This window comes from Octopus bimaculoides, chromosome 18 (assembly GCF_046866305.1).
Source record: "Octopus bimaculoides isolate indiv1 chromosome 18, ASM4686630v1, whole genome shotgun sequence".
NCBI lineage: Eukaryota > Metazoa > Mollusca > Cephalopoda > Octopoda > Octopodidae > Octopus > Octopus bimaculoides.
This window is the reverse complement of record NC_142945.1, coordinates 30,923,659-30,942,243: the sequence shown is the minus strand read 5'-3', so window position 1 is coordinate 30,942,243 and position 18,585 is coordinate 30,923,659. Positions and strand designations below refer to the sequence as shown.

Genomic DNA, 18,585 nt, shown 5'->3' with positions numbered 1-18,585 from the left:
CCTTTAAATCTTCCTGCAATTTTTTTGAAACAAGAACTTCTCTATGTGGAAAGCAATGAGTACAAATGAGATTTGGATTTTCTTTTTCTACGAAGGATATAAATTCTTTAATGCAGCCTGTCATGCATGGAGCTTCATCGGTACAAATACCAACACAGGACCTCCAAGACAAGTTCATTTCTTTGAGGTAGCCTGTTATCAAATCAAAAATATCTTGGCCTCTTGTAGTTGTGGACATTTCTTTACAGCACAAAAATTGGTTGATTATTTCATTCTCGTCAATAAAATGTACAAATGCAAGCAATTGGCTTTTATTACTGATGTCACTGGATTCATCCATGGTTAAAGCAAAATTAGAATTCTTAAGCTTTTTCTGAACATTGTCTTCAATATTTTTCGATATATCTAGTATTCTTCTACGTATTGTATCATTTGAAAGTGGGATATTGTTCAATTCCTTCTCAGCCTTTTCACCAAACATAGATTTTACCATCTTTTTGCAAGCTGGGAGGATGACTGACTCAGCAAGCGTATGGGATTTAGATGTTAATGCTATCATTTCAGCCACCTCAATTGATGCTAGGGTTTGTTCAGACATGGTCATTATTTTTTCAAGATAACTTCAGTTTTGATTTCTGCTCTAACAATCTCTGAAAGTAATCAAGCTTTTTATCTTTCAGAGATGAATGCTTTAAATTAAAATGTCTTTCTAACTTACTTGGTACATTGGATTCATTTGACATTGTTTCACTACACACTACGCATGATGAACTTGGTTTGTCAACATCACCAGACCAATAAAATCCAAATTTCAAATAATTTTCACAGTATTGTCAATTAATGTTTCTCTTTTTGACAATAGAGGTTGATGGTTGTTCGCCTCTGGACTTAAACTCATCACTAATATCTTTCTTTTCAAATATTTATCCATTGTAAAGGGTCATGAAATATCAATATGACAGTTTTTGGTAGGATTGTCTAAATTGAGATGACAGTGTTTTTCGGTCCCACAAAGCCTTCTCGTTCATGTACAAACACAGCAAAACAAAAAAATATGTCTTCTTACTTAAAATTGATGTTTTATGAGACCATGTCTAGCTGGAAAGTATCAATTTTCGATGTATTATGCACAAAAATAGTCAATGTTTGAGCACTGACAACACATCATAAATCCGCCATTTTTACTATGTCCCACACACCAGTAGACAACTACAGACATCTACTATACCGTCATTAGCATAAGATTATGAAACACTGGAACTCTCCAGTGTAAAAAACCAGAAAATTTACCTATATTGAACAAGCAAATGCACATCGAGCCTCCTTTTTGGCTACACTTGGCGAATGGCGCCTGCTGATTGGTCCAGCACATCACATGACTATGCCTTCCCCCCCCCCCCATCACAATGTAAACATGGCAGCCAACTCACTCTTCCAATAGGATAATCCACCAGAAAATTAGGAAATTATGGTATGGGAAGCTAACATGGACTCATTAAGTAGCATGGACCAGAGAATTCTGAGCTAAATCATCGGAATCATCCATAGATTGTTCCGAAACAGAGGTAGAAGCTGACATTTGTGTTTCTAATCTTTACAGGCAATTTTCTCAAAATTTCAAAGTTCTTTCCAGAAAATCTACTCAATAGATTTGCTTGAAATTTTGAGGAGACCTTAGCTTCATTGTGACAGGAGCCTTTTTTGAAAAATTCTGCTTTGAAAAAATGTTATAGTCACTTTTATCAAAAAAAAAAAAATGTGATATTTTTCATTTTTTGTACTGTCCAGCACACTAATGACAATAAAATTTTTGTTTTTCAAAATATCAAAAAAAGGCTTTTGTTACCATACAAGGACTGGTTTTCTGATTTAAAAAAAATGTAAAAATCATCTTCATAGCTTATTTGGATTTTCTCAAAAGAACTCTGAAGATTATGCTATTTTTCAACCATTTTTGGTCATATTTCAGCAAAAATTTGGACTTGATGAAAAAGAAATATATCATTTGTCTCAGTTTTAGAGGTAGATTCTACCATATAAGTGAAAAAAGATGCATGATATAATAATTTTTTTTTCTTTTGAGGCGTCCCACCTTAAGACAAGTATTGACCAATATTCATTTTATATGATCAATACTGCTGATGAACAAAATAATAAATGATATAATAAAATTTTTAGCATTGCGACACATTTGGAAACATTTCGCTCATCCCTAAATAAACAAAGCTATGTGGTGCAACATGTTACACCACAGACTGAATACTCAATTGGGATCATGTGGTTTTTTGCATTTTCTTAGTGTGTCATTCAAAATTTCATAGCACACTTAGGAAAATCTTGTGGGACACTGGTTGAGAATCACTGACATAAACTGATCAACTTTGTCTGAAAACTCAGCTTTTCATCGTTACCACTTAGACATTTGTAATCTGAGCACAGAAGTTGTAGGTTGCAAAGCAGTTCTCTTTAAATAATAGGTTTTGAGGGAAATGTTAACATTTCTATTAATGAATCAGTAATAGCTTTTTGTAACAGATTTAAATGCTATTGTAATTTCAGCTCCAACAGCAGTAACACCTCCTAGGAGAGATGATTTGAAACACAATAAACTTGTTGATAATAAATCATTGTCATTGAATTCTGTAAAGACATCATCACAGGTAGGTTTCTTCTATTTTTCTTTTCTAAATATCTATCTCTAGAGCTTTTAGCATCTTCTCTATCATCTCCTCACAAATTTAGCTTTTATTATTAGTACTGGCTTTTCATGCAAGACTTTTGCTATATAACACATAAAATTACAACATTTGTCAACTATCTGATTAAAAATTTGTATGTTAGGCATAGGAGTGGCTGTGTGGTAAGTAGCTTGCTTACCAACCACATGGTTCCAGGTTCAGTCCCACTGCGTGGCAATAGCCTCGGGCCAACCAAAGCCTTGTGAGTGGATTTGGTAGACGGAAACTGAAAGAAGCCCGTTATATATATGTATATATATATGTATGTGTGTGTATATGTTTCTGTGTTTGTCACCTCCAACATCACTTGACAACCAATGCTGGTGTGTTTACGTCTCCATAACTTAGCAGTTCAGCAAAAGAGACCGATGGAATAAGTACTAGGCTTCCAAAGAATAAGTCCTGAGGTCGATTTGCTCGACTAAAAGCGGTGCTCCAGCATGGCCACAGTCAAATGACTGAAACAAGTAAAAGAGTAAAAAAGAGTATGTGTATGTGTGCATGCTGTAGTTTGCTTGAAATATTGCAGAATGACCCATTGTTCTATGCCTGAATAAAGGTATATATATTCAACAAAGAATTAAGTAAAAGAAAGAAAACAGTATTGAAATAAAAGAATCATTTAATAATCAAAATACATATTTGTTTTTAATTGTTTTTATTTCTACATACAACATTGAATACATCAAACTGCAAACTGAGTGTATGAGGTCACCAGGTACCTTGCAACTGGAGGAGACACATGGCTACACCAGTAGGGAAAAGAGAGATCATAGGTGTAGAGAGAGAGAGAGAGAGAGAGACATGTGTGTCATGCTGCACCCTCAAGTTACAGGGAAGTATATATTAGTGAAGTAGTAGAGAGGTTTGAATAAAGTGAGTGAACAACTAACTTCAAAAGAATGCAAAAAGAGAATGAGATCGAGGTAGAGGGTATAAAGAAAATGTATTGTTGGGGAGAGATTTGTCAGGTATAGATTATGTGCAGTGATATAGACATACATAACATGCCTTGAGGTACTCCTTTTCCATTAGATTGATTTGTCTTCTAAAACGCAGCAGATTGTCAATCATCTCAGTCCTTTGTCATCTATGTGAGACTTAACATCTAAAAGTCATGTTTCAACACTTTGTCTCACATCTTCCTAGGTCTTCCTCTTCCACAGGTTGCATTCACATTTAGTGATCAGTACTTCTTTATGTCACTGTCCTCATCCATATGCATCACATGACCATACCAACACAGTCTCTTCTCCTGTACACTATATCTAATGCCTCCTATGCTTAATTTTTCTTTCAACACTTATACTTTGTTGTACATGTACACTGACACTTTGCAGCCAGCAGAGCATGTTGGCTTCATTTCTCTCAAACCTTCACATGCTCTCTGCATTGATAGTCCATCCTTCACTACCATATAGCAAAGCTGTCATGCACAAGTTCCATACAATCTGCCTTTCCTCTGAAAGAGAGGGACCTTTAGTTACCACCAAAGTTAATAGCTCTCTGAACTTTTCCCATCCGTTTCTTAATACCTCTGTAATTACTTCTCTATGGAGCATCTCCCTTACCTTTGATTATAATACTCCTACACCAGTCATTGGATATAATATCTTCCTTGACAATCTTATCAACATTACTGGGCCATATCCCACTCCACCAGATATTTTAAGCATCTCAGCAATAATTCCTGATGGACTTAGAGCTTTTCTTGTCTTCATATCCTAAATGCATTTTCTATCATATTGCTGTCAAGTCAATAACTGGACCCTCTATTGGTATAAAGAATTTCTCCTCAAACATACTTATTTTCACACACACATCACACATATATATAATGTTCCATACATAGATGTATCTATAGATATCTATACACAGATGTGTGTGCTCTCTCTCTCTCTTTCTCACACGCGCACACACACCCACACATTTTTAGGAAGCCAAAGTCTTTCCAAGAAAATGAAACCCTTAAATTACATTTTTACTCTTTCCCTTGAAGCGATTGTTGTGGAAATGAACATAAACAAAGGGGAAAAAATGATAGTTTGAGGTTTCCCACATGCTTGGAAGAAAAATTCGAAATCCAAGCATTCTTAGGAATATTGCGTGTGTGTGTGTGTGTGCGCACGTGCACACATGCACACACACACACACACACATGTATAAAGTCAATTCAAATAAACAAACAATTCAAAATTTTAAAAATTCAAATAAAAAGATGGGAAAAATCAAATGTGAGGATGTGTGCAAGAAATATATTAGCTTGACACTCAGTGAAAGGAGAGAGTTTGATGTTTTGAGCATAACTCTTCATTGGAAAGGAGAAAAGGAAAGGTCCAAGGGTGAAGAAGAAATCGCCACCACATGTAGTTACATTTGATTTATAAATAATGTTTTAAAATTTGCCTCATCTTTATTTTTTATTGCCTGTAAGATATGTGACAAGTTTTGATTAATTTGGATTGTGAACCATTATTATATGTTTCTGTGTATTTATATATGCATATTTCATTTGGTTGACGGCTTATATTTCATTTCCTAATCTTGCGATAGCGTGATAGATGAGTCAAAGTTAATAAGATGCGGAATACCACCACAACATAATAGTGGCAACAAGAATATTACAGTGCCGACAATAATATACAAGTGGATGAGGATCCGCATTATAACAGTATCACTTCTGTGCCTGCCCTTCTCACCAGATTTAGCACCTGTGGACTTTCATCTCTTCCCCAAGATGAAAATATAACTCAAAGGTCACTGTTTTAACACCACTGTTGAGATCCAGAGTGAATCACAGAAGATCCTCAACTTGCTTACGGAACACAATTTCCAGGCCAGATTCCAAAAGTGGCAGGATTGCTGGGATCGGTGTATTGTTGCACAAGGTGACTATTTTGAAGGAGATGGTGTTAGAACTTAAGTAAATAAGGTATTCTTTTTTTATTAAACATAACTAGTATGGGAACCTTTTGATACCACCTTGTATCTTATGTGCATTAAGTTCAACTGATAGATAATCCAGTAATTTGCACAATTCTTTTATGTTAAAATTTTGCTGTATATTCAATGAATATAATAACTCTTTTTCTATTAAAAAAAAATTTTTAATAATTTTCTAACTATGTTGAATTTACCTGTAATTGAATTCATTTTGAGACAAAAATTATGAAACACATTTGGTTAAGGACCTTTTGTTAAATTGTATTCCAAAAATCACATTAATATATTGATTAATAAAAAAGAGTTGTTTTATGAAGCTAGCCTAAATTCATGATCACTTTAGAATTTATTGAAACTCATAAGGGGTGTATTTTAGTTAGCTATATAGTAACAAAAGGGTTAAGTAGATGCTAAGGTTAAGGGGTTCAGAAATTAGAAATAAGTGACAGTAACTCCTCCCTTCCCTCTCTCCCTCTTTCTTATTGCTCTTCCCCTCTGCACCATAAGATGTCCTATATTGTATTCCAAAATATTATTCACTTGCTTCTTTTATTTGTTTGAACTTCTTTCTTCCAGATTGTAGATGACAAAGAAAACATTGTGGCGGATATGATGAATTACAAGACCAAATCTAAGTCAGCAGTTTATTGTGGTACTTCAAAAGAAATTCGAGCTCCATTACTGTCTTTGACTGCTGCAGATGACCAGAAATAGCATCACTCAAAAGAGTTTGCCATAGATCTAATGATGATGATGATGGTGATGGTGGTGGCAGTAGTGGCACTGCCGCCACCACCAATGATGATGATAACAACAGTGATGACAATAGTAATGACATTTAATATCATCATCCATATCGCTCTGTTTGTATCATGTTTGATAGAGCAATAGACACTTATAACAAATATTCCTTTCTTTGATTCAACTTTGCACACACACATGAATCTATTTCTATACATAATACACATAACGATATGCTTGCAAGCATATTTACTAAACTTCTATGAAAATGCTATAAAGTGGTCTTGTCAATCAGATTATTTTTATTTTACTTTATTAATGTAATAAAATTACTTTTGATTCTGCATGTATGTGCATTTAAATATGTATGCTTACGTGTGTGTGTGTGATACATACTTAGAGTTTCAAAATAGAAAAAAATTGTCAGTATAAATATTAATTTATACATCTGAATAAAGCTGAAGTTTCTCTGAACAAATGCTCCATTTATCAGGAGAGTAAATAATACAAAACAATTATGTGCATGGTGCATGTACATGTGTGTGTAAGTATGTGGTATGAGTATATATGTATGTGTGTATGTTTGTATGCATGCATGAATGTATGTATGTGTGTATTTTAATTAAAATAATGTATACATTTATAATGTATATACATATAATGTCACAAACCACGTTTTGTTTCAGAGAAACTTCTCAAAGAGATGTACAGTTCTCTGAGATAAAATATTAGTTAGGACCATTCTATATTTGTACATATACATCACTTTATATATATAATGTGTATGTATGTGCATATTTGTTAGTATGTAACAATGTGAGTGTATGTGGCATACACACACACACACACACACACACGACTAAGTGTATATGCATATATATGGATAAGTTACCAATAATATGGTGACTAAAGTTGGAAATATATTTTTGGGACTGGTACAGTAGGTTCAGTAATTAAAATTGTACTTTTTCCTAATTTTTAAAATAAAAATATTCGTTGAATAAAATTAAATAAACTAATTCCTTATTTGTATGTGTGCAATAAACATTTGCATTCAAGAACAATAATGCTATTTAACTGCCCATCAATTACAGATGTGATATTATCTGCTACAACAACCATGACAGAAATATGATCATAACAGGTAACACTCTACCATATCATAAGCAAGGGAGTAAATTTAATGAGATGAAAGCAAAACACATATATGGATATATGTCCATGTATGTTGTGTGTTTGTACACATGCATGCACACATACATTTATGCGTGTATGTCTGTATATATTTATATTAGCAGTGCAAACATTAACATGGGCATCTGGCTGCCTCAATAAATTCCGTGACCCATATATGTGTATAATTTTGTATGTGTTCTATTATGTATCCATAACTGACACCAACAGAATATATTTTGTTGGACTCACTCAGATTTCTGACTTCATACTCCTTATTCTAAGTGGCCTGACCCTGTTTCTATAAACTTGTGACACCCAGGAATGTATATGTGTATCAAAACAGGAGATTGAAATTATATTTTTCTGTTGGTTTGGCATTATCTGTGGAGAAAACTTACTGCATATGTCATGCATGATTGTCATACAGTGCTGTAGCTTTGTATCAATATCTTGCATAGAGAGACTGGTAGACCAGTTTTGTTCCATTCTAATCATCTTTATGAAAGTTGAGGCTGAAGAGGAATTGGGTACTTCTAGTAGCCTGCATGTTTGCAGTTTTCTGTGGACCATACACTTTTAGTTCTATTAAGTTATGGTCTGAGAATCATTGGTGTCACTTTAACATTACGGGTGAGTGCCAAATTATTTGTGAAGCAGAGGTCCAGGACATTTTTATTCCTTGCTCCATAAAGAGCATGTTTGTGAGGTCAAACAGAGACTCTGCATGCTTCAGTTCATGCAATGACATACCTGAAAGAAGGTGGCACTCAGGCTATTTGATATTAGGGAGATGGAAGTCTCCTAAAGGAATTGTGTGAAGGCTGTCATATCAACATTGGTTAGCACTTTCCAGCTTTTTGATGTTCTATTTGAATGAGTCACCACGATTTGGAGTATCTTGTGGATGGAGTACACTGCAACTCCACCACAAGTCCTTTCTCTCCTGTCAGTTTTCAACACAACATACTTTGGTATGTGTATTTCAGCATCTCATATGTCAGTGTCCAGATGTGTTTGCATCAGAACCATACATATTTCTTGATTACATGTCACTATGTCTCTCAGGTATTGGGCTTTGTGTTGATGAGGCATTACAAGGCCCCTGATGTTCAGCAGGAATACTGGTGCAACATACAGTGTGTGAGTAGTTTGTAGTCGTGTAGCAATTCTCAATTTTGTTAATACAGGAGGCTGAAAAGATTGGCCATAAGTAGGCTTTACTCTTTTAAGAATGAGAGTACAGGATCCATCAATAATAGCTTTAGTCATGAACCTCACTGGTCAGCAGGCAGCCATGTTTAAATATCATTTCTAAGCCTCGTTTTCAACTGGCTGTAGTAATATTAACAGTAGTGAATATAACATGTACAGTTATAGTAATAATATCAGTAATTATCACCACATTCTCCCCTGCTGAAGAATCTGAGTACTACCAGGTGAGTTCATAAAGTTCTTAGGCATCAAAATATAACATGGGGCATTACAATATTCTGGATAGTTTACATCTTTCACCAGCCTTTTGGTTTCTCAAGTCTTGTAGATGCTGTTGACCTGCTTTCAACTGCTCAATATTATCAAGTTTTGAGTTGTTAGCTTCTTCAAGATCAATACCTCTGGTTTCAGCTGCCAGTGTTTCCACTTCGAAATCATTCACAGGCTCCTGGTTGCACAATGAGGTATCAAACTTGGTTGGTGTATCAGAAAATTGTGCTTCATTCCCCAGAGCCAGCCTTTTCAAGGAAACAGTCTCCTCCTTGCCGCTCAGTTAGCATACATGGGCGTACTGTGGATTGTATTCAAGTAATTAGACCGTTTCTGCTGCTGGATCATATTTTGAGAACTGCTGTTGTTTCCTCAGGAGCACAGGTCCACCTTTCACTAGCCATTCTGGTAGTGAGGTCCCAGAAGTTGAGCAGCAGTGAAAACTGAATAGCCTCTCATGAGGCATGGTTTCAGTGGCCATACAGAGGAGGAAGTGTAGAGCATCAAGTAGTACTCACTGCCAATGACTCAGACTCTCTCCCTTAGACTTTAGTGCAGAAGTAATGGCTTTCCATTAGGTTTAATTGGGCCTTTCAACCTGGCCGTTTCCTGCTGGATTGTATGGGGTCATCCTGCCAGTCGTTATGCCTTTATCATGAACGAATTGTCTCAGTTCAGCTTACCTGAAAGTAGTACCACAATCAGAATGGATGAAAGAAGGGAGTCCAAAGGTTGAAAATAGCAGAGACAATGAACAACAGGAATGGTTCTGTTCATTGCAAAGTGTTCTGGAGAAGAAGGCCACAGGTATATTCTGGTCAAGATTGTGGCAATAGCAATATCAGAAGCATCTCTCTCTACAACCAAAGGCACTTGATAGTCAGTGGTGACCAAAGCAGCGCCTTCAAGCTCCGACTTGAGGTTTCGGAATGACTATTCGACAACATTAGAGAAGGGAAAGGTCTTATGTATTAAGAGTGCGATTTTGTCATAAAACTGGGAGATCCAGTGAGAATACACCAATGATCCTTTCTGGTAAGAACACACCAATGATCCTCTCTGGTGGTTTGGCATTTTGAGGAGACAGGAGTCCTTCTAGATCTGGTCTGATTACTCCTTTGGACACTTTGTAACTCAGGAGCGTGATAGTCCTGGCAGCAACAACTGTTTTCTTATCATTGAAGGTAAGCCTGTATGTCTTCGCGACCTGTAAGAATTTTTCACAGTTCTCATGTTCTCTTCTGTTGCACCTGCATATTGTGACTTCAATGTAGGCAAAGTTTTACACTGATCAACAAAATAAAACTTATTTTCTAGCATAAAACTAGTTTTACACTAGTTTTGGATGCTGATTCTGAAAGTGACCTCAGATTTGCTGTATCACATTACATTTTTGTACCATCAGTATATACCTTTATTTACCTGGAATATACCAAAATTTAACTTTACACCACTATTTGCAGGAATTTTGGCTGGATTGTCATGGTAATTTTTAATATGTTCAAGTTGAGTTTTGCTTTAAAGCCCTTCCTCTTCTTTTCAGGTGTGAACTGAACCACTGTGATCTAGTTATGGATACAACTTTAAAAAGAAGGACATGCTGTAATGACCTCATTATCTTTGGTTATGTCTGTAGAAACTTCACTCCACAGGCTCAAAGGTGCAACACTTTGTCAAGAAAGTGTATCTTACTTTAAAGCAACACTTGAAGACCAGGATAAAACCTGGGCTCCCACAAAGTTTGCAAAATCTCTGTTGAAACTTGGTGTGATAAAGCAATTCATCAAAGCTTTTGATCACAGTGGAGACTGCTTCACACACACATATATATATATGTACAACCTTTCCAAGTCTCAGGCAGGGATATCTGATGAACCTCAAATAAGAACACACCTCAGGGATCTACATTTTGTTACAACAATGAGTGTGGCAGAGGCCAGAGCTTGGAATGCTTTCTCAAATGTGGTGCAGAATTTCCTTGGACAGTAAAGCTGACATCTATCAAGAGATTGTGGAGTGGCTGCTCTTGAGTTTGCAAGTGCTTGGGTGTAGAATGAGCATTAAATTGCACTACTTACACACTGTCACTTGGGTGAGTTTCCAGAGAACCTGGGTGATGTCAGCAAATAACAAGGTAAACACTTTCATTAGGATATAAAACTAATGGAAGAATGCTACCAAGGCCGATGGGACTTAAACAGGATGGCAGATTACTGCTGGAGCTTGATGAGAGATATTCCAGAAGCTGTGCACAAGAGATCATCAAAAACAGTTCTTGCAGTAATAAGATGATCTGAATGACTAACCACAATGATTAGATTTTGTATTCATATTTTGTTATAACCGATCTTAATTCTTACATGTTAATGTGCATTTATTCCCACAACTTTGTGTTTTGATTTATTAGATTAAAAAGAATAAAAGACATATTGTCTATTAAAAATTGCATCTACGTATGTTTAATTCTTCTTTTATAGGTATTAAATAGGTGTTTCTAGCTAAACTAAAAGATTTTATACCTCAAAAATTTGATGTGATAGGGAGAAAATCTGATGCCAGATTTGGATTCAACACCCCCAAATTAGCTAAAAGCCATTGTTAAACCTTGTGCCAGAAAATATGTATTGATCAGTGTTATCAGTGATACATTGAAAATAAACTATACCATTTGTGACCCTGAATGATATACGACAGAATTGATACAGGCTCACAAATGCTGTAAAGTTTTTCTCATCGTGTATAGGGATCTGATGATAAGTACTCTTAAGATTAAAAGTAATGAATATCTCGTAGTGAGATATTTTCTCAACCAGTTCATCAATACATGGCACGGGGTAAGCGTCGAATTGTGTGTATTGATTGATTGTCTGACTATAATCGATTACCACTTGTCTTTTGTGTGATTCATCACTGGTGACTAAAACTTGCGCCCTCTATGGAGAATGAGGTGATTCAATGATTTGTTCTGACAAAAGGCAGCTGACTTCACTTTTGACAAATTTCTGATCCGGTAATGACAGGCACCTGGATTTAGTAACAATAGGTTTGCAATGTTCTGAAAGCGACCTGAATAGTGTAGGAATGTCAATGTGAGCCACCGTCAAAGTGAAAACGGAGATCTGGAACACCCGAAAGCTATGTTTACTTGATGCTGTTTCAAAATATTGTGCCCAAGTAAGACATTTGAGTAAAGCTCAGGTAAAAGTGAAAGCTCCACATTGGGATAATCATTGTCACAACAGACCAATTTGATAAAACAGTGACCTCGTGTAATACTTGACAAGGTAGTAGAGGCCATCGAAATCGGAGTGTTTGATGACTAGATACGCCAACCATGTGAGTGTACAATATGAGATGATATATAACTATCGAAGCTTCCAGTATCAACCAGAGCATTGAGTTTCACTCCATTTATGTACACTTTAAAAACGACAGAAGACAATGATACTGGAAGAACTGCAGAGAATATGGCAGACAATGTGGGATCTGTGTATGGTAACAAAACATTTGTTCATGCAAGACGATTGACATACCCACTGGAAGTGACCAACTTTGTTGCAGGCTTTACATGTTGCTTCCCGGCTGGGCACTTGGAATGTGGGTGTTTCTTGTAACCACAGAAAAAAACATTTAGGAGTGGTGGCTACTAAATTGGTGTCAGCTACAGTGTCGTGTTTCAGCTGGGAGGACATGCAGCACAGGGTTCATTAGGGGGACTGACTGATCTTAAGTAACTTGAAGATTGAACCTCTGCCGTCTCCAGTGTTCGTGCTTAGATGAAGGTCCAGTTGAGATCTTGTTCGTCTTGTTCCAACAACTGCTGACGTATGCTACTAGAATGAAAGCATCTCTTACAGATTCGTTGAGATGTTCAGTAGTTGAAACAGCTTTGTATCCACAATCTTTTGCCAAAACTTTGAGGTTCTGCAGGTATTCATCTAAACTTTGTCCGTACTCCTGCTTGCATGTGTAAAACAGGTGACGTGCATACACTACATTGTTTCCTTTTAGGAGTAGTGCTTGCACCATCCACATCTTTCCATGGTGGAGGCATTGTATTTTGGGACCAGACCTGATCCTATGTCCTTGGGGTGAGTGAAATGAGTTTATATATGTGTGTGTGTGTATGTATGTATGTACATATAAATTGAAAGGTATGAATAAACGCGCCAATTGGTCAAAACAACTTTATAACATTCCCATGTCATAAATCGAAAATAAATATATATTAAAACATAAGGGCATCCAACGGTAAAACCCAATAGTATAAAATATACACATATATACGAATAAAAGGTGATAAAACCTAAAAGGGTAATACGAGTAAAGTCGAATGAAGAAAAATATATGGATTAAATTAATGCATAATAAAAGTGACTAAAAATTTAAGGCAATGAAACTAAAATAATATAAATATAAATATATAAAAATATAGGGCAAAGTGGTAACCAGAAAAGAGTGCATTCAAAATCATCTCGACGATCGTTTCAAAAGACGTTGCGTCACTTCGTCAATGTAAGATCCATTAAGGAAATCTAAAGACTGATCTTTTTTTGCTGGAGAAAATTTACAAAAGTCTCACATTTCTGATTTTTTTATTGCCCACAGGGGGCCAAACATAGAGGGGACAATACTAATGAGGGAGGGATCGATAGTACGAATGATTTAACAAAAAGGCGAATAGTTAAAAATTTAGATAAAGCGGATGATAAACAATTGCACATACAATGAAGTGGGGGACGGGTTTTGCTTCGACCTCGAAAACCACTGTAACCTTTAGTATAACCTTATGGATGCACTATGCGGGTTCATACATTCTGAACAAACTCGCAACAGCCTTTCATCTTTTTCCATATACATCAGGTGACAGGCATTTTCTCTCTACCCTTGTTTTCCTCTTATGGTGGTAAATGAGGAAATTAACCAGTCCAAGGCTGGAGATGAAGATGCCTCTCACGATTCCTTTAAGGCGGGTCTCCCATACAACTTCTTTCGCTATAGCGACCACAGCGAGAAAATAAGCATTGCCTTCTTTGTTAAAGGAGGAAGGAGGAACAATCTTTACAATCGACTCGGATGACAGTGACAGCCGCGACAGCAGATGTTCAACGTAAATCCACATTTCAGAAATTTGGGAGCATTGCACAATTGCGTGCAGAATGGTTTCCCTGTCCTCCTCGCATCTTGGACACGTGGGTGAACAAGGGGCGTCATGCCTTGTGAGTTTATCGCGGACTGGTAAGGCTCCTTGGTAACACTGCCAGGCCAGGGTTCCTTGGAAGTTATCCAAGAGTCCTGGCCCAAATGTCCTTCGGAACAGGCTGACCCTCATCGAAGCCTAGAGTCTCCCCGCAAGTACCCAACTTTGGTCTACACTTGATCCAAGGTCCTAGTTCACTAAAACTACTAAACTTAGGAAGTAACGATAGAACGAACGGAGACCACACCTGTTCACCATCCAGGTAGAGTCACAGATACCTCAGCCTCAGCGCATGTCTGCGCATCAACAGCCAATGGATCCCCAGCTCACCCATTAGTGGGTGCAGACAGTGCTTTACAGAGGCTACCCTTCCACAAAAAGCGAAAGAGCAGACACTCCAACTTGATCAGCCACGAACCAGAGCAAGGCACGACGTTAGGCGGTAGGTAATCAGAGAAGCGACAAACACTTCTGCAACCTTCACCTTTCCTTTCAGGGATAGCCGCCGCCCAGACCAGGCCTGAGTTAGGTGGATCATCCTACTCGTCACCTCGCCCGAATTCTTCTCTATCTGGAAGGCTGGACCAAACCAAACCCCTAGCATTTTAACCGCTCCCTCCGTCCAACGCCCTACGACGTTGTTGGGAGGTATCGTCTTGCCTCTCCAGGTGCCGAGTTGCAAGCTGACTGACTTATCCCGGTTAACTTTTACTCCTGCCACCGCCTCGTAGTCCTAAATGACCTCGCCTACCCTCTATAGGTGTATCACCTTAGACACGATGATGGTGATGTCATCCGCGTACGCCGAAACCTTCATTCTCCAACCTAGATCGCGTAGGACGCCCCTCTAGCACTCCAACTTTTGCAGTAAGGGCTCCAAAGCCAACACATGCAGAAGTAGGGAGAAGAGACACCCTTGATGAACTGAGCGGTTGATGCTGAATGGCTTCGAGAAGAAACCATTCATCCGAATGATCGAGTCGATGTTGCTGTATAAAGCAATGATCCACCCGCGGAAGACGGGACCAAGCCCGAACGCCGTGAGGACCGACACCAAATACTGATGGTCAACCCTGTCAAAAGTTTTAGACTGGTCTAAATGAACCAGCACCCCACCCTTGCCAGGAGACCCGTTAACCCTCTCTAAGATGTAGCGTATAAGGCGGAGATTGTCGTGTATGGATCTGTCAGGGACGGTACAAGTTTGTGCTTCCCCGGCGATTCCACATGCAACATGCGCCAACCTTTTTACAATTACCTTGACCAAAATTTTCAACTCTGCGTTAAGCAGAGTGATGGGCCGGAAATTATCTATAATAGCCCCCTTGTTTGGGTCCTTTCCAATCAGCGTTACCCGGCTCACAGATCTGGGTATAAACCCATTATGCTGCCAGTTGGTGACGACGCATGCCAGTAAGTGCCCAAACAAGATTGGCATACTGTAATAAAGCGCGTAGGGAAACCATCTAGTCCCAGCGACTTGTCCTCGCTGCAGTCCGACAAAGCCTCCTACATCTCCGCAGCTGTGATCGGTCCTTCACAGGCATTCTGCTTCCCGCCCCGACAGACGCGGCAGGCCGGCGAGGAATTCTGTGAGGTCCCTCCTACACTCCGGACCGCCGCCCCTCCCGAAAATCAGGGCGAAATGCTCCTGAAAAACCTTACACATCTCCTCGGGTTCGTTTATCAAGTTCCCTTGATTATTCGTCAAAGACCTTAATGTGCCATTATTACCACGTTGGGTTTCATATCACACGGACCCATCCAACAGCTTTGATTACTTCTCGTCCCATTGCACGTTGCTTAGCCCTGACTATGCATTCTTCGTGTTTAGCCTCGAGGTGTTGGTTAAGAGCCAATCTCGCAGGTAAAACTAGGGGCGCGGAGCAAGATCCCAGTGCTTTAATCTAGGGCCCTAACTTAAAGCCCTTTCTACTCTATTTTTCATAGCGGCTAACTCTTTACTATATCTAATGGACTCAAACTTTATGGCTCTTTTGAGGGCATACCACCATTTGTTGTTAATAATGGCTCCACACAATGCCCCCAACATTAACTGCCTAATCCGACTCCTGTACTCCTCGAGAGCCAGAAGAGGCTTATTGTGTTTCCAGTAGCCAGATCCCCGTCTACGTAACTTATCTAAGTCCAGCCTACAGGTCACAAATTCGTGATCACTGTAACTGACATAGTGAAATCGTGGACGACTAACTAGGTTTTTGTCTATTTCCCTAATTAGAATCCTATCTAAATAAGATCTAAATGACTCATCGCTCTTAATCTATGTTCACAATGGAGCGCCTGGAACATCTTGTCTATACTTATCTGCCAGCTGAAACCGACCCAACTGAGCAGATTTTTTTAAGCATGGGTTTCCCTTCCTATCCGTAGACGAGCCAACATAATCTACGCATGCATTACAGGCAGATCACGCTAAAGTCACCTAATATTACTATTGTGTGAGACGTACCTAGGAATTTCTCTAGGCTTCGAAAAAATCACTCTCCAGCTTTCGGGGGAGCATAGACAGCTACCACTGCTTAGCGTCACGTCAAGGACAACCAATCTACCTTCCATATCGATGACGATAGTTCTTGTCTCTAAATCCAAATTTTTTTTGAATAGCACAATGACACCTCTCCCTCCTCCAGGTAGGTATGGAGAAATTCATTTCTCGTAGCCATACTCAGTCTGAATTCTGTGGAAACTATAACACCCATTCTATGCGACCTGAGGTCATTAAGGAAAGGACTTGTTTCCACCCAGACTCCGGGCCACGTACATTCAAACACTCTACATAAAGTATATCCATAATGGTTGTACTTACGGTTTGAGATGGGGTGGCACGTCCATCTCATTCCTTTGGGTTTACGTCCGGGGCTTGCGGAGTGTCGCTGACTAGGCCCTCATACATTTGTGAGGAGAAATCTTTCCTCAGAGGCCTATGTCGTCTTGGAATCGATTTTAAAAAATGAAGTAGTTCATTCTGTCTATTGTATAGATAGCGATGTTTTCGGGAATGTTTCTCCCTTCGAAGTTTTTAGGCAATTCTTTTAAATTCTGCAGTATTGCAGGCAATGTGTCTAGGTGGGTGTGGAACAATTTGGGTTGGGAATTTTTTTGTGACTGTATGCTCTGTTCGTTTGTTTTTGTTTTTGTTTTGTTTTGTTGTAGGCTAGTGGGGTTAGATGGGATGAGTAGTTGCCTTTTTTTCTGGAGATTTTTTCAAACCTTTTACTTGAGTTTCCTCCATCTCCTCTTCTTCTGTTCCGCTTTCTGTCGACTCTTCATGGGTTTCACAAGGCGTCTGTTTTTCCCCCCTTTTTACCTCGACAGGTGGGAGAATCACTGCTTTTTCGAGGGGAGGTTGGCACTCAGCCCTAATGTGGCCTTTTTGGCCACACTTTAGCAGTGAGGCTTCCTCTCTTCGACCATGACTCGCAGCTTACTCTTCCCCGCCTGTACGGGTCAATAATATTTTCTAAATTGACCGGGGCTGCTTGGATGAGCATCTCAAGCCCTTGCCCCTGCTAATTTTGTAATTCCAACGCGGTGGCTTGGAAAATCGTAATTTTGTCCTCCGAGCCGGTCACTATGGCTGCCACCAACCAAGCTGGGTCTACCTCGGATGGAATGTCTCCTACCCTAATCCTGGAAGTCCGTCTTCCAAGGTAAGTAGGTACGAGTACCAACTCAACAGTTTTTAACGACTCTGTCGAAGCCTGCTTGGCTTTATCCTCAGATTTAAAGCGCACTTCTATCGTAGCATACTTCACTCCACTCGTGATGTACGCCACGTCGCTCCAAACTGGACGGAAGCACAGCTCCATAGCTTCATTGCTTGCATTATCCTGTTTTTTTTTTTTTACTTGATGAGACACGATTTATAAATCAGTGCCCTGTGAGTAGTTTCGCTGAGATGGATAATCACTGTCCCCCTTTTCATCATCTTTAACAAGCTCATCGCTTTCGAAGTTTTTTATCTTCTTCGAAATTCTAGCCGCTGCCGCAAAATTAATAGGTTTTTTTTTTCCTCCCTTGAACGAATTCTTCGCCTGACGGCATGTTCCTTATTACTGGGTTGTTTTCGCAGTTTGTCGTATTTTTCTTTGAACTTGTCCGAAGTTCTGGTTCTGGTTTCTATGGGTGATTTATCCATTTTTTCAATTGTTATAAAAATACCCCCCTCACACCTGGGGAAAACGTTAACAAAAGTCTACCATAAGCAGTAAACAAGGTGTTTTGCAAACACACTAAAACAAAAGTTCAACAAAGTAACAATACAACTGAGTTAAACCAACAAAA

The 18,585-nt window shown here is 38.6% G+C and overlaps 1 protein-coding gene across 6 annotated transcripts in view; it reads left to right on the top strand.

The window, feature by feature from the left end:
* The window catches only part of LOC106875756 (dual specificity protein kinase Ttk), a 288,324-nt gene extending 280,887 nt beyond the window's left edge, over window positions 1-7,437 (top strand). For all 6 annotated transcript variants that reach the window (XR_016244973.1, XR_016244972.1, XM_052974191.2 and 3 more), the window contains exons 18-19: window positions 2,560-2,660; window positions 6,258-7,437. Coding sequence is in view for 4 of the 6 variants with exons in the window: in XM_052974191.2 (XP_052830151.1) it covers window positions 2,560-2,660; window positions 6,258-6,395 (239 nt within the window). In the remaining 2 variants the exon portion in view is untranslated. The remainder of the gene's footprint in view (window positions 1-2,559; window positions 2,661-6,257) is intronic.
* The last annotated feature ends 11,148 nt before the right edge of the window (window positions 7,438-18,585 follow it).